General features: G+C 39.1%; 1 protein-coding gene across 1 annotated transcript in view; it reads left to right on the top strand.

The window, feature by feature from the left end:
* LOC104548300 (dedicator of cytokinesis protein 2-like) overlaps window positions 1-13,812 on the top strand; it is an 82,527-nt gene that overhangs the window by 489 nt on the left and 68,226 nt on the right. The window contains exons 2-3 of the mRNA XM_010194288.1: window positions 591-689; window positions 2,214-2,308. Of these exons, the coding sequence (XP_010192590.1) occupies window positions 591-689; window positions 2,214-2,308 (194 nt within the window). The remainder of the gene's footprint in view (window positions 1-590; window positions 690-2,213; window positions 2,309-13,812) is intronic.

Raw genomic sequence — 13,812 nt, 5'->3', positions numbered from 1 at the left:
TCCTGCTTTAGGAATTGAGCAACATAAAGTACTTCCTTTTGAGGAACTCTGAAATAAGTTTTGAGAGGTGAAAGTAGTCGTATTCTATAGAAGTTCTACAGAGTTCTCTGATAGCTACTTAAATACCTGCAGATTGTAAAAAACATCATTTCTTGCATTACTTCTTCCTGTGAATAGCCTGTGTTTCTAGAATGATTGGAAAATGTTGATGCTAATATGTTTTCTTCCTATGAATTCCTAATAGAAGAATCCTAGGCAACATCACATGCCTTTTAGGGGTCTTAAGGTAATATTAAGTTGCACTTTATATGTAAAGTTTTCTAGTTGCAATGTGTGTTTCCATGTGGAGTTTCATAAATGATACAACTTTTTCACCAGAGCCTACCACTTGCCAGGATAGCTTTTGAATTGTCCTTTTTGTGTTCTTAGTAGGTTTCTTTCACCTGGACTTGGAAAAGCTTGAATATTATTTTATTTTTACGTACATAAAAGGACTTATTAGACATTTAGAGCAGTTCAGCTTTAAAAAGAATACAGCCCAGTATCTGAAGTAATCTCCATGTGTTGACTTCTGTCTGGTTTTCTTTCAGAGTCATTTTGTGGCATGCATGACAGCAATCTTAAATCAGATGAACAACCAGCATTACTCAGTTTACATTGAAACTTTTCAGACAAGTTCAGAACTAGTGGTAAGTACAAAATAATCATGGAGGTGATAAATAATTCTAAGTGAAAAATCTGTAATATTGTTCTAGAGTATCTTGTCTGATTCTTCCTAGAATGAAGTCTGTGTCTATGTGTTCTCTGTTTGCTTGTCGTTGTGTTACCTCCCTCTTCTAATGATGATCTTGGACAATAATGTAATTAGACGTTTGGACAGACATAAATGTCGCTGTTGTTGACCCTAGTACTGAGGTGGTAATACAATGAGCAAGAATAAGTAATGGGATCTTTGTGTTATACTGTTCTGAGGAGAAACAAAACCAACCAGAACAAAAACAACACTCAGCCCATTGAACCTTCCCTCCCCACTTTGTTGTTGTTATTATCCCCACACAGCCTTATTCTTGCAATGTATCTTTTCACTCTAGTTGCTTCTGGTGTAATTCAACAATGCTTGTGATATATTCTAGCTTGTAGTGCTCGTCACTATGTTCTAGAAGGTTTCTGTGGTGCTATGTCTGTCATTTTATGATCCTGGTATAATTCTGAAATAGGTCTGGGTATTGGCAGAGGCTTTGATTACACCAGTTCCTCAGTGGAGGTAGTATTTCCAGTTGGCAAGATTTGTCTATTTTACTGTCTTAAAGTCGAGGTGGTGCCATAACGGAAATGCAAACAGATCAAATATTGGGTGGATGGTGCAGGTTTTCATGTGCTTTAGTTTACTTGAATACATAACAGTATTTTAACATAGTTTCAGCTTCCAAGCGGTTTGGGTACCGGGTCCGAGAAGTTTTAGTAATCGTACGCTATTTGAATAGTATCTGCAGAGGGAGGAAAAAATTGAAGGCGACATGACACACACATGTTCAATGGGTTTTGCTGTTTTTAAAAGCATTGGTTTGTTGTCTTCTCCTTTTTTTCCATATTTTGTCAGTGAAGATGACAAAGATTTGTTTTCAAATAACGCAATCGTAATAAATGATGTTGGTGACTTGCTCAGAAGTTCAGGGGTAGAACTGCACGTCCGTACTTTGTGTGAAATAGACCTGAAATGATTGTGTTCATCTTACTTAAGCTCATTAGCTCTTCATAATCTCTAAACATTTCCAGAAAAAGAAGTAATGTTTGTTTTGTTTGAAAACTTTCTTTCAGTGCCTTCAATTTTTTATTTAGAATACAAAATTCGGTCTTTATGGACTAAATACAAAATCCTGTATTTTTCAAATCTATTGATTGATTATGCATAGTGAGACTGTTTTGCTAATTAATAAAACAACCAACAGCTTTACTCCAAAGTACAAGAACTTTTCATTTCCATTCATTTATGGCTTACATTTTCTTAAGAACCCAGTGTAATGACTTTCAGCTTTCATTTGCAATCTGAGACTGCTGCTTTGCAGAACTTCAGTTCCCATCTTTGGCTTACCGATATCACCAGGAATCTTTCCATTGACTTCACTGGGAGCAAAGTGGAGCCGTCCATCACTGCAGGAACAGCTGAACTTTTCATTACATGGTAACAGACTTACTGTATTTTGTTGTTCTAGGACTTCTTGATGGAAACTTTCATAATGTTCAAAGATCTCATTGGAAAGAATGTTTACCCTTCAGACTGGATGGCAATGAGTATGGTGCAGAACAGGTAAAATGGGGCTGGAGGATCAGTGCTTATATTCCTCGTGCTTGTGAAAAGTGAACTTGTTTCGTGTCTTACAAGAAGTTTTGCCGTGCAGTCTGAAATGATTATATTATTCCAGTTTGGTGAATGCCAAGCGGGTCATCACCTAAAATAATTTACTGACAGCATATTAAATAGCTTGCTACCATGCTTCAGGTACCCTTGCAATGGAAATGAAAAAAAGGTGCATAACAGTAAAATGGAAGTACGTAGTTGGTCTCCATGCTGACAGTCAATAGAAGCCAACTTGTAAAAGGCCTGTTGAATCTTAAATGTACAGTTCCTGAAAATTTGGTTAAAATATCGTCACTAATAGGTCAGTAATTTATTGTGATGCAAGAGTTATCAAACACAATTTTCTTCTCAAACCGATACGGTTACTTGGATTGCTAAAAGGTCTGATGATGAAGACTAAATCTTTGAGTGCCACGCACTGTTTGTAGGAGAAGGTCGGACCCACGGTGCGTGCTGTAGCACACATCACTGAGGAAATGTGTTGCTATACTACAGATCATGTGGGGTTTCGTCATGACTGCTTATTTCAAACTCAGCTATACTGCCTTTGTAGATCAAGATGGTATCTAAGCCAAAGTTTGTATGCTTTAATTTATAATGCTGCCTATTGTTTGCTCTATGAGAGCTGCTTGTTATTAATAAGAAATCTTTGAGTAGTCTTATGTTATAAAATTGACTGAAGGAAATACCCTGTGGAGATAAACTGTGCAGATTATACACCAATCTGTCAGTTTTGGTGTCACCGTAAATGATGGTGGGATAGACGAAGTATTGCTTGATCTCTGTTAAGCCACAGGGCCAAGTTGTCTTGGAGTGATGACTGCAAGTAGTCTAAGTGAAACTTCTCGTCGTACGGATTGTGCTGCCACATGAGCACTTTTCAGTTTATCATTTCCATGTCATGTGATACTGAATTGGGAAGAAAACAAGTGAATTTTGTGCTCCTCTGCCATTGATAATGGTTTTAGACAGCTGGCTTGGGCCAGCATATCACAAAAAGAGTATCTTTAAAATATTTCTTGTTTGAAGAAGAAGAGATCTTCCCTTGAGATGTGAGTTTTACTGTGTATTATGGGCATCAGTTAGAAATGAATGTTTTTGGCAACAAAGAGGCCAATATGTAGGGTGGGGGATTTATTGTTTTTATTTTTATATTTACTTATTATTTCCTAAGAATTTATTCTAGCCATTCTGCAGACCTGACTTTGTCTCTTTGTGTCTCTAGTCTGTAACAGAGTAAAGCATGGGAGAGTTGGACTGAGAATAACTGGATACTCTAAACAAAGTTAGTTTCTTCAATTTTTTTATGGAGTTTGTAGGTGAGGAAGAGTTTTCTCACGATTTTGACGCGTAGAGGTTTTACAAGCATCTGCATATGAAGAGGAAATTGAACAAAAAAATAGCTGTAAGCATGTGACCTTGTAATTTTTTTTTTCCCCTCTGGATTTTGTCCTCTTCATACTTAGTTGAAATCATGGCTAAAATCTCACTGCAAGGGATCTGAATATGGGGGGAAAAATTCACATCACTTACAGTTTATTTATTTGGGTGTTAACTTCACGGCCAAACTTGTTCTTGTTCTCAAAGAAACACTTTGATTCTATATGTTAGATTGGATTATGAAGTGAATCTGCTTGCTTTTTTTGAGCAAGGCTTCTGTTGGTGAGGTGGATTTTGATTTGGTACCATCATTATTTTAGCTTTGTAGAAATGGCAGTAACTGAGTTTTCTAGAAGTCACAGAGAGAATAGTCTGAGAATTAAGTCTCAAAGATGTGTAAGTTCCAGTTAACTTAGAAGTCCACTGATGCTGTTTATCTGAAACATCACAGTTACGTCATTTTACTTTTCCAGTTTTATAATATTGAAAAGGAGAGAACAGAGGAAACTTAATAAAGTTGAGAATTTCCTAGGAGTGTTTAGTCCTGAGGAAAAGATTTGCTAAGAAAATTTACAGCTTTATATTTTGATATTGGATGCATGTTCATCTAGAACTTGAATGGAATGGTATTAAATGAGAGGGTTTTCTTTTGTGCTCCATGATTCAGAGTAGGTATTATGGTTCTAGCGGGTAGTGACAATGGCAGTTAGACCTCGGGTGCCTAAACCTCACCTTCTGTCACCCATGTGCTCTAAACGTTCGTGCAGGGAGATGACAAACCCTGCTCCTGAGGTGGGCAGATACATAGGTGCTGGTGGATGTGTTCATTCCAGGTAAGACTGTAAATGACAGTAGCTTCACCCCACTTCTCTCTGAGCCAGTCTTTGGTCTATACAAGTATCGAATTCAGTGCTCATTCTTATGTTCCTTCTGCTGCAGTTTGCAATTATTTTTCATGTTTCTCTTAGCTATAAAATGCTGTTAATATCTGCAATATTGACAAGTGTGGGAATTTTTTTAGTCTGTGGGAGCAGGGAAGGTGTCAGGCCTTGTTCAAAGAATAATGCCTTTGGGGCTTGGGGTTCACCTGGTGGTGTCTCTATTGCCTCAGTTACTGAGAATCGTAGATCATTTGTGGTACTGTACTTTTGTTGATAAAGCTTCCTCATGGCTCTGAACTTTGTGGGACAAATTGGTCCAGACAGGCTTTGTTTCTTTAAACCTTATCCTGCATTGGACAAGGCAAATGAAAATGTTTAAAGAAAAAAAATCACCATGAAAAAAGAAATGCTTAGCAGATATTTAACAGTGCTTCTGTAGACTCATTGCTTACCTAAATTGATTTGGCACTGTTTATACTCTTTGATTATGTTGCTGTTACCAAGATTACAAGGAAATGAGTTATTGATCTAACTTTCATGTCTTAATTTTATGTTATATCAACAACTGGGAGTGGGGGATCTTTGTTATCAGTCTTGACAGAATTTTGGTTTTTTTTTGGGGGGGGGTTGTTTGTTTTCTTTTGTTGTTGTTGGTTTTTGTTGTTTGGGCTTTCTTTTGAGGGGGTGAGTGTTCTATGGAGTAAATGGAAGACTAATTTAGATGTATAGATTTGTCTTATTACATGTCTTACTCCAAACCAGAGAAGTAGCAAAGAAAAGTCACAAGGGCTCAGGCTGGGGTCTCAATAACGATGAGAGAAGAAAATAAATACATAATAATAAAAAACCCACAAAAAGTGTTAGCACAGCAAAGTTTTCACATTCTTAATTCACTTGTTCTGAGTAGGAGGCTACATGCAGGCCTTTTTACACCCTGAAGGAGGTGTTTTACCTTAAGAGTCCCTCCTTTCTGAATTTGCAAAACTAGTAGTTCCAGGCTGCAAGCCATGTCTGTTGTGTAATGTGGCCAATGGCAGGATGGAGCTGGCACTTCTTCCCTGCGGGCAATCCACCAAGCCTGGCAGGATCCTCCAGGTCGTCTCTTGTATTTTGTACCTAGCAGGAAAGAGGGCATTGGAGGAATTTTGCTGTAGGATAAACTGCAATACAGAAACATAACATCAGAGTGCATTTACTTAGGCACAGAGCAAAGGGAAGAGTATAACTAGTGCTATAAGTTTGGCTCTGTTTGTGCGTAAGAGGTGTTCCTACTGAGCAGGTCACTGTAATTACTCTTATATGTGAATGAAAAGAGACCGTGCATGTGTGGTATCAGGGTTGTTTCTACTAAATGGTAGATGTGAAAGGTGAAAAGAATGAGAGAATGACATAGAAAGTCAGGGGGAATAAATTTTTTCTTAATTAGAGAGCAAGCGAGCCAACTGGGAAGGGAGACACCTCTGTGCAAAGGAAGGGAGAATGGACACGTTCATGTCCAGGAGAAACTGCTGTAGGAGAGTTGGAAAAATGGGAGGAGAAGCTTAACTGACTAAACTGACTTGGTCAAGCTTTGCCTGTGTCAGGATGGAATGCTTTAACTCAAATTGCCTTAAATCACTGTTACAAATAACATGCTGTTCTGGTTCCCAAAGCCCATTTGAAGGAGGCAGAGAGTGTGTGCCAGTCTCAGTGGACTGGGAGTATTCTCTTAGCAACGGGCAATCAAAAAGTGGAATGACTACTCTTTTTTTTTACATTTTGTTTTTACTTTTATTTTTTTGCAGTCTTCCATTAACAGCAAGATGGGAAGAACACTTTTTGTGTCATGCTAGATGGGGCAGAATACTTTGGGAAATAGTAAAAGCCTCATTGAGGTCATAAGGATATAATATCAGAGTTATTTTTGTGATCCTCCATGGTAGGTTTAGTCAGCTTTTGTTCTAATGAAGGTTACTTACTGCACACTTCCTGCTAGTTGCTACTGCTTGTATGTGCACTTTATTCCACTTATGGTACTTAGACCATTGGCTATTAGTTTATTAAAAGCAATAATTCCTAGGTACATGGCATTTGTGGGGAAATGCTTTGCTGGTTTAGGTAATACAATGTTAGTCTGCTTATCTCTCAGCTGTTGATGATTTTAATTTAGAGGCACATAATTCCTCCCAGGAAATTCCCGTACCTTATTGTTGACATGAAGTGCTTAGGGAGTTGGATTCGCTGAATAAAAGAAATGGTTAGGGGAGTTAGCAGCTAAAGGGAAATATTCACAGCCCTTCCTTCTGTTCCTCTGGGCTATGAAACGGTAATTTCTCACCTAGAGTTTGTAAGTACTTGGTCTCATCGTGGTTACTACCTGGAATCAGTTTTGGTTGGTGTCCAGTCTAAAGTGGCTTAGTGAGCATTTTCATTGTGTTTCATGTGTGCAGTTGAGTTGGTTTTTTGAACCTTGTTGACATTTATATTTAGGTATTTGAAAATAAAAGGAAGCAGTTTTTCACAAGGCTATTTCAAGGTCAGATCTGATTTGCTGAAAAACTCGTGTGAGGTAACACTGTAGGGTACTTTCTAACACCAGTACATAGGCTTTTCCTAAAGTATGTTTTCATTACCTGTATATCTGAGTGTTTTCAGACATCTGTCGGAGTCAAGTGTTCCCCAGGCCTTTATAAGTCTAACTTGAAAGGTTTAGCACTGCAGGTATTCGGCAGAACAGCTGGAAATGTTGACAATTATTCATTCTAAAAATAGATGCTTATTTGCTGATGAACTGCTTTGTAACATCCTCAAGACCTGGTTCTCATGTAGCTCACATGTTGCAGCAGCTTTATTAATTCAGCAAAATCTCATTATGGCTTCAAATCAGTGCTGCCTGCATCTCCAGGTACCTCACCATTTGTCAGACCACCAGGATCTATGGATTCTGGTGGTATCATTAGGTCCTGGCCAACCAGCAAAATCTGATAGAAGAAGTTCCTATTTGTCACCTAGCAAAGGACTGTAGGGTTTTTTTTCTTTTTTTAGAGGGGTAGTAGGGATTCCGATCTGGGTTCCTTCGTAGATCAGCTGTGAAAGGGTCTGTTCAACATGACTTCTGATAAAACGTATTTTCCACATTATGCTTATGCTTGTTTCTGAACAGCTCTACCTTTGGACAGAAAAAGTATTTTCAGAATAAGTAGCTGCTTATTGTCCTGTGAAACTCGACAAAATATTGCTCTGTGTATTATGAGGAGATGGTATTTTTAAAGCTGGTAGTTCCAGTCTTTAACAAGTACATGTAACAAATTCAGTGGCTCTTGGTCTGCATTTCTTCTACGTTTTCTGAAGAGCTGGTAGTCACAATTTAAGAGTATCTTAATTTGGTCTGGCTGAGACAGATTTAATTTTCCCCACTGCAGCCCTCACAGTGCTGTGCTTTGTACTGGTAGGTGTTGCTGACACACTGGTGTATGGGCTGTGCTGAGCGGTGCTGGCGCAGCGTGAGGGCTGCCTCTGCAGCATTCCCCTCTCACAGGGAGGATGGGAGTGGGCAAGATCTTGGAAAGGGGCATAGCGAGGACAGCTGCCCCAAACTGACCAAGGGGATTAAATGGTGAGGTCTCCAGAGATCCAGAGGATGTCCAGAGCACATGGGCCATGTGGAGGAAGGTGATTCGAGGTGCCCCAGTGTCATACTGTAATAACTTGACAGCAGTATATTTCCTGGATGACCCTCGGTGGTCTGGCATGCAGGCTTCGAATGTGTAACTGTCTTGTGACAGAGTGGCTCATTTCCACCTTTCAGGCACCAAAGAGGACTGTGGTGGGTTGATCCTGGCTGGACACCAGGTGCCCACCAGAGCTGCTCTGTCACTCCCCTCCTCAGCTGGACCAGGGAGAGTAAATACAGCAAAAGTCTCATGGGTTGAGATAAGGACAGGGAGAGATCACTCAGCAATTACTGTCACAGGCAAAATGGATTTGACTTGGGGAAATTAGTTTAATTTTATTACCAATCAAATCAGAGTAGCATAATGAGAAATAAAACCTAGATCTTAAAACACCTTCCCCCACCCCTCCCTTCTTCTCAGGCTAAACTTTACTCCTTAATTCTCTACCTCCTCTTCAACCAGCAGAGTGGGGGGATGGGGAATGCAGTCAGTTCATCACACTCCTTCCTCAGGGGGAGGACTGCTCACGCTCTTCATCTGCTCCGCTTCCATGGGAGACAGTCCCTCAGGAAAAGACTGCTTCAGTGTGGGCTCCTCTATCCGTGGGTCCACAGGCCCTGCCAGGACCCTGCTCCAGCACTAGCTTCCCACGGGGTCACAGCTTATCCACTTGCTCTGGTGTGGTGTCCTTCACAGGCTGCAGGTGGATCTCTGCTCCACCATGGACCTCTGTGGTCTTCACCACAGGGGAATCTCTGCTCTGGCCCTGGAGCACCTCCTCCCCTTTCTTCTTCACTGACCTTGGTTTCAGAGTTGTTTCTCTCACATATTCTCACTCCTCTCTCCATCTGCTGTTGCTGTATCTGCAGTAGTTTTTTTCCCCTTCTTAAATCTGCTATCCCAGAGGTACTACAAGCATTGCTGATGGGCTCAGCCTTGGCCAGCGGTGGGTCAGTCTTGGAGCTGGTGGCATTGGCTCTGTCTGACATAGCGGATGCTTCTAGCAGCTTCTCACAGAAGCCACCCCTGTAGCCCCATGGCTACCAAAACCTGGCCAGGCAAATCCAATACAGATTATTCAAGAATGGTATTTATAATAGTTGGGAAGGTAAGGAAAACTGAACACAGTTGGCAGAAAGTAGGGAAACAAGCTTTGTTCAAGCAAGAAGCTTAAGAACTTATGGGAGAGATGGTGCAAACTGTGTTGCTACTACCAACTGACTAGATTTTGTAGATGTACAGAATGTCTGAACTTGGAAGGGAGAAAAACCCCAAATTAAGTCTGATATTAGAGCTGCTCCTCGGTCTTCCACATATCTGTTGGTGGAAATGAAAGTTTATCATTCTTAGAAATATTTTATATTGTGATACGTGTATTGACATCAGTGCATAGTGTGACTTTTCCCAGACGCTAATGGATCTGACTGTACCCAGGGTACACGAATTCAGCTGACAGAGCACATGTTTTCCTTTACTCCAGCTAGTGCTGTACTGTGGTATTCAGTTTATCACAATTGCGATGAGATTATTTTTTTCTTTACAAAAATAGGAAAAGAAGTCTTCCTTAACTTTAGTTCTTTGATTATCAATATGAAGTGGTTCTGCTTTCATAGGAAATGTAGAATAAAACTCAGATTTATTCTGTCCATCTATGCTTTAACAGTTTGCTTAAAACACTGTCTCGCTCATTATATGTCTTGCAGAGAATAAAAAGGATCATTTATTTATTTATTCCTATGAGAAGAGAAAATCCCAAGTAGTTTAGGTCAGTTTTACTGTTGTTTTTCAAAGATGTGCTGGGAGTTAAGATTCTCTGATACAGCTGAGGTTGGGTGATGCTGTTGCAGTTTACTTTGCACAAATAAGGCAGAATGTGGAAGGCTGATCTGTACACAAGTAGCTCCTTTCTTTGATCTCATTTTCCTCTGGCAGCTTTTGACTGGCCTAAGCATACTTGACAGAAACGCAGTTGTTTTCTTCAGGGCTTGAATTTGCAGGTGGTCAGAATTCATTCACACATATGCTTATGGCATATTGTAGAAATTTACTTCAAAAATTACAGTTTTAATATATGAAAAAGTATATTAAGCAACAAGTATAAATGTCTAATTAAAATATTCCTTTATGGACGTGTGCACGAAAGGGTAAATGAAGTATTTGAACAAGTTCAAACAGGCTATACTGTTTCAGTCATTGCTTTAATCCTGTATAATAATAATACGTGTCCTTAGACAGTTTGTTTTTACTATGAAACTAAGAATGTCCTTGCTGAAATGCAATTTCCCTGTTAACAGAAAGTCTCTTTGAGAGGCAAAGGAATACTTTTAAAAAATGTATTGTTTTTCTTGCTGGGGTATTTGGTACACAGTGTCTCAGTATTCTCAGATTTGTATCTCCTTTCCATTAAATCTAGATTACTCTTTCCTAGTTCTTTCTTACGTTTCCTAGTCTTTCCCAGTCCCTACAAAAGTCAGTACTTGTAATGGGGCAAATGGCATAAGGTTAGTCCTGGGCAAACAGAATAAGGCAGATAGAGAAGAGGCAGTTGTTTCACTGTGGGCTGTAAACTTACTTCTGTGGAGAGTTACACTTCCAGCTCTGGCCGGTGTGTCTGACTGAGTCACTACCTGTTCTGCTGTCAGTGAGGAGCCTAGCAGAGAACATCTCTCCCATCTGTAGGCAGTCGAGTCTGGTTGTGCCTGATGTAACCCTGCTTTTCAATCACTTGCATCTTTCTAGCACCAGATTCTACAAGATGCTTCTTCTGCGCTGACTCTACCTGCTGTTTGTTGTTACCCGTCTTGTGGCATTACCTGCTAACCTAAACAATTATGTAGTGACTGCAGCAGATAATCCCCTCAGCGAGAGACACTATCGCCTATCGTGGCTGTGGTATACAACTGATGTCATTTAATCTGAAATGCAGAGGAAAAAACACGCTGTGAGATCTCTCTTCCCCTCTCTCACTGCAGTGTATCTCATCTTTCTTGGCATCAACTGCTAGGATGCTCCTGCTTCTAGAATAAGGTCCTCTCTGAACTAGAAAGAGTCTTCAGTGGAGAGAACATCTCAACACAGAAAAACAACTTCTTTGTTTGGGGTTTTCAGAAAGTCCGTAAGATAAACTGTTATTTTTCCAGATACAGCTTTGACTTGCATATAGAACTCTCTGAAGTTCTCTGCTGTGTGACCTGTTAGAAATATTTTTTGTATGTTTTCAGGTATTTTAATTTCAGTAAAAAACTTGAGGATTAAGACAATGAGTAGTATTTGCCACTCTGTAGAACATATGTGCAAATGAGTAAAAAAATAATGAAGAGATTACCAACATAAACTGTTCTAAATGTGTCACTACAGAAAAGACTGAAAGTACAGATTTAGTATTCATCATTTTTTTAGGTGTTGTAAATACAATGGGGTTTTTTGCATTCCATTTTCTGACAACTAACTTTGACCAGCACTTTGTATCTTAAGAGATTTTCAGGGAATTAAATATATACAATTTTCTCATATGTAACACTCTTTTGAACAGTTATTTTCATATTTTCAAACAACAACATCACAAAATAACCCTGCTAGTGTATTATGCATTTGCTGCATAATGGTTTTTGGAAGGCATAATCTGCTGAGTCAATGCAACTCCTTCTGTGTTGATGCAGTCTTGGCTGTGAAGTAGTAAGTTCAAGCGAGTAGCAATTAGACAAGAGGCAAGTGCATAGTTGTCTATACCTGTAATTGCAGATAGCTGTCTTAGCTTCAGAAAAAGCTAGGCTTCCCTGAAAGTGAAGAGATTGTGTATTCCAGACAAAAGTTATTCATTGCTAATTATTTTCAGCAAGAAAAAAGGTAAAAATAAATAAATAAATTTAAAAGTACATGTACTATGTTAAAATATATTGCAGGTATAGAGAAGGGATTTCAAATACAGAAAGCTTCTGTAACAGGGAGAAAGAAAGGAGCCTTGTTAGGTCATTACATTAATGTGCACTAACTGGGTTTCAGCTTTGTATCTTTTTCCCAGACTTGATCTAGCACAATTATTTTTTTAAATTCAGAATATTTCTACTCTGCAAACAATTGGCCAGCAAGCACAAAAAAGGCGAGTGAAGTGAGAAGATACTCACAATATAAGGAGAAGACTGAAAATAGCTTTCACACTAAGTTGCTTATATCACAGTCCATGGCGACAGCTTCATGTACGCTTCATCTTCAATCTATGAAGTTTATTAAAGATGCTAAACATCACATTTTCAAAAGAATTTGGCATGATTTGGTACTTAGTATGCAGTTTTGAAAATGTGTTCTGATCCCTAAATGGGTGACAAGCAGTCTTTAAAACATGCCTTAGGTAGATGCTGAAGGAAGAGCTCCGTACAGAGGCACTGTTGGCAAAGTCAGGAGTTCTCCAGTGGAAACTCTGGTTGTATAGCATCAGAGCAATCGCTGATTCTTGTCTTCCTCTAGGTGTTGCTTTTGTACTGCTGTCAAATTAACTCTGATTCATTATAGCAGCTATTATTTTTGTATGCTTGGCATAGCTATTCAAGATAAATTTTCAAATAATTGCACATCATTTATAATTGAGACAATAGAAGCTGGATAGCAGTTACTTTTAAAGAGTTTTTTTCTGACCATGTTGTTTGGATATACTCTCGGGCTGTACAATGAAAAATAATGTAGGAAAAAGACAATTGCTTTATAATAAGAATTAAATGTGAATGGTACGAAAAATTATTCTTCAGGCTATAGTGATACTGAGTTGACACAAGGGAGAAATGTGGTTAAACTGTGCTACTTTCTTTGCACCACTGGCCATATTTTTCCAGTTACCATGGAAGTGTATTGCTTCCTAAGTGTTGCCATTATTGTGCTCTTAATAACTAGGTTTCACATAGCAACAAGGTTTTTAAATAGTGTTTCCTTCTTGCATTGCTCTTCATTTCTAAATCAATGATAGCTTGCCACATTACTAGGAGATAATTTCTGCAGTTGCTATATGAAGATTTTTATTGTTATCTTTCTACCTGTTTTCTCAGGCTTTCTGCTGCTGCTCTGTTTTTGGTCACTAAACCAGTAAAGGTGTATCTTTAATCTCTCCTGTCACGTTGATTGCATGTCTGGTCTCCTGTGTATTTTGTATCTTCCAGGTCTGGTTTATAATCGCTGATGTTTCAGTCACTGGCAATGATCAGCATTTGTGATGGGCTCTGACTCGCTTTGCTATTTAAAATGCCACCTTCTAGCTTTGCACACAAGAAAGAAAAGGAAAGGTTACAGAAGCCTGCAAGAGAGACAGTTGACTTCAGCTGCTTTCTTTTATGCTTGCTTTATATTAAAATACCTATTGTGTGTCTTCTGCAAAGCATTTTATGAGGATGCTGCTCTCAAGCCAACAATATATGTGGGCGTATGATTTCAGCTCTGCTATTCCCTACTCCATGTTTCATATAATTGGCGTAGAGCAAGACCATCTCTATCAGCACTTCAAAATTATCTTCAAAATAATAGTGCACCTCCTAGGCTTTGGAAGAACCCTCTT

This window comes from Mesitornis unicolor, unplaced genomic scaffold, assembly GCF_000695765.1.
Source record: "Mesitornis unicolor isolate BGI_N332 unplaced genomic scaffold, ASM69576v1 scaffold321, whole genome shotgun sequence".
In the NCBI taxonomy this organism is placed as follows: Eukaryota; Metazoa; Chordata; class Aves; order Mesitornithiformes; family Mesitornithidae; genus Mesitornis; species Mesitornis unicolor.
This window is presented reverse-complemented; position numbering and strand designations above follow the sequence as displayed.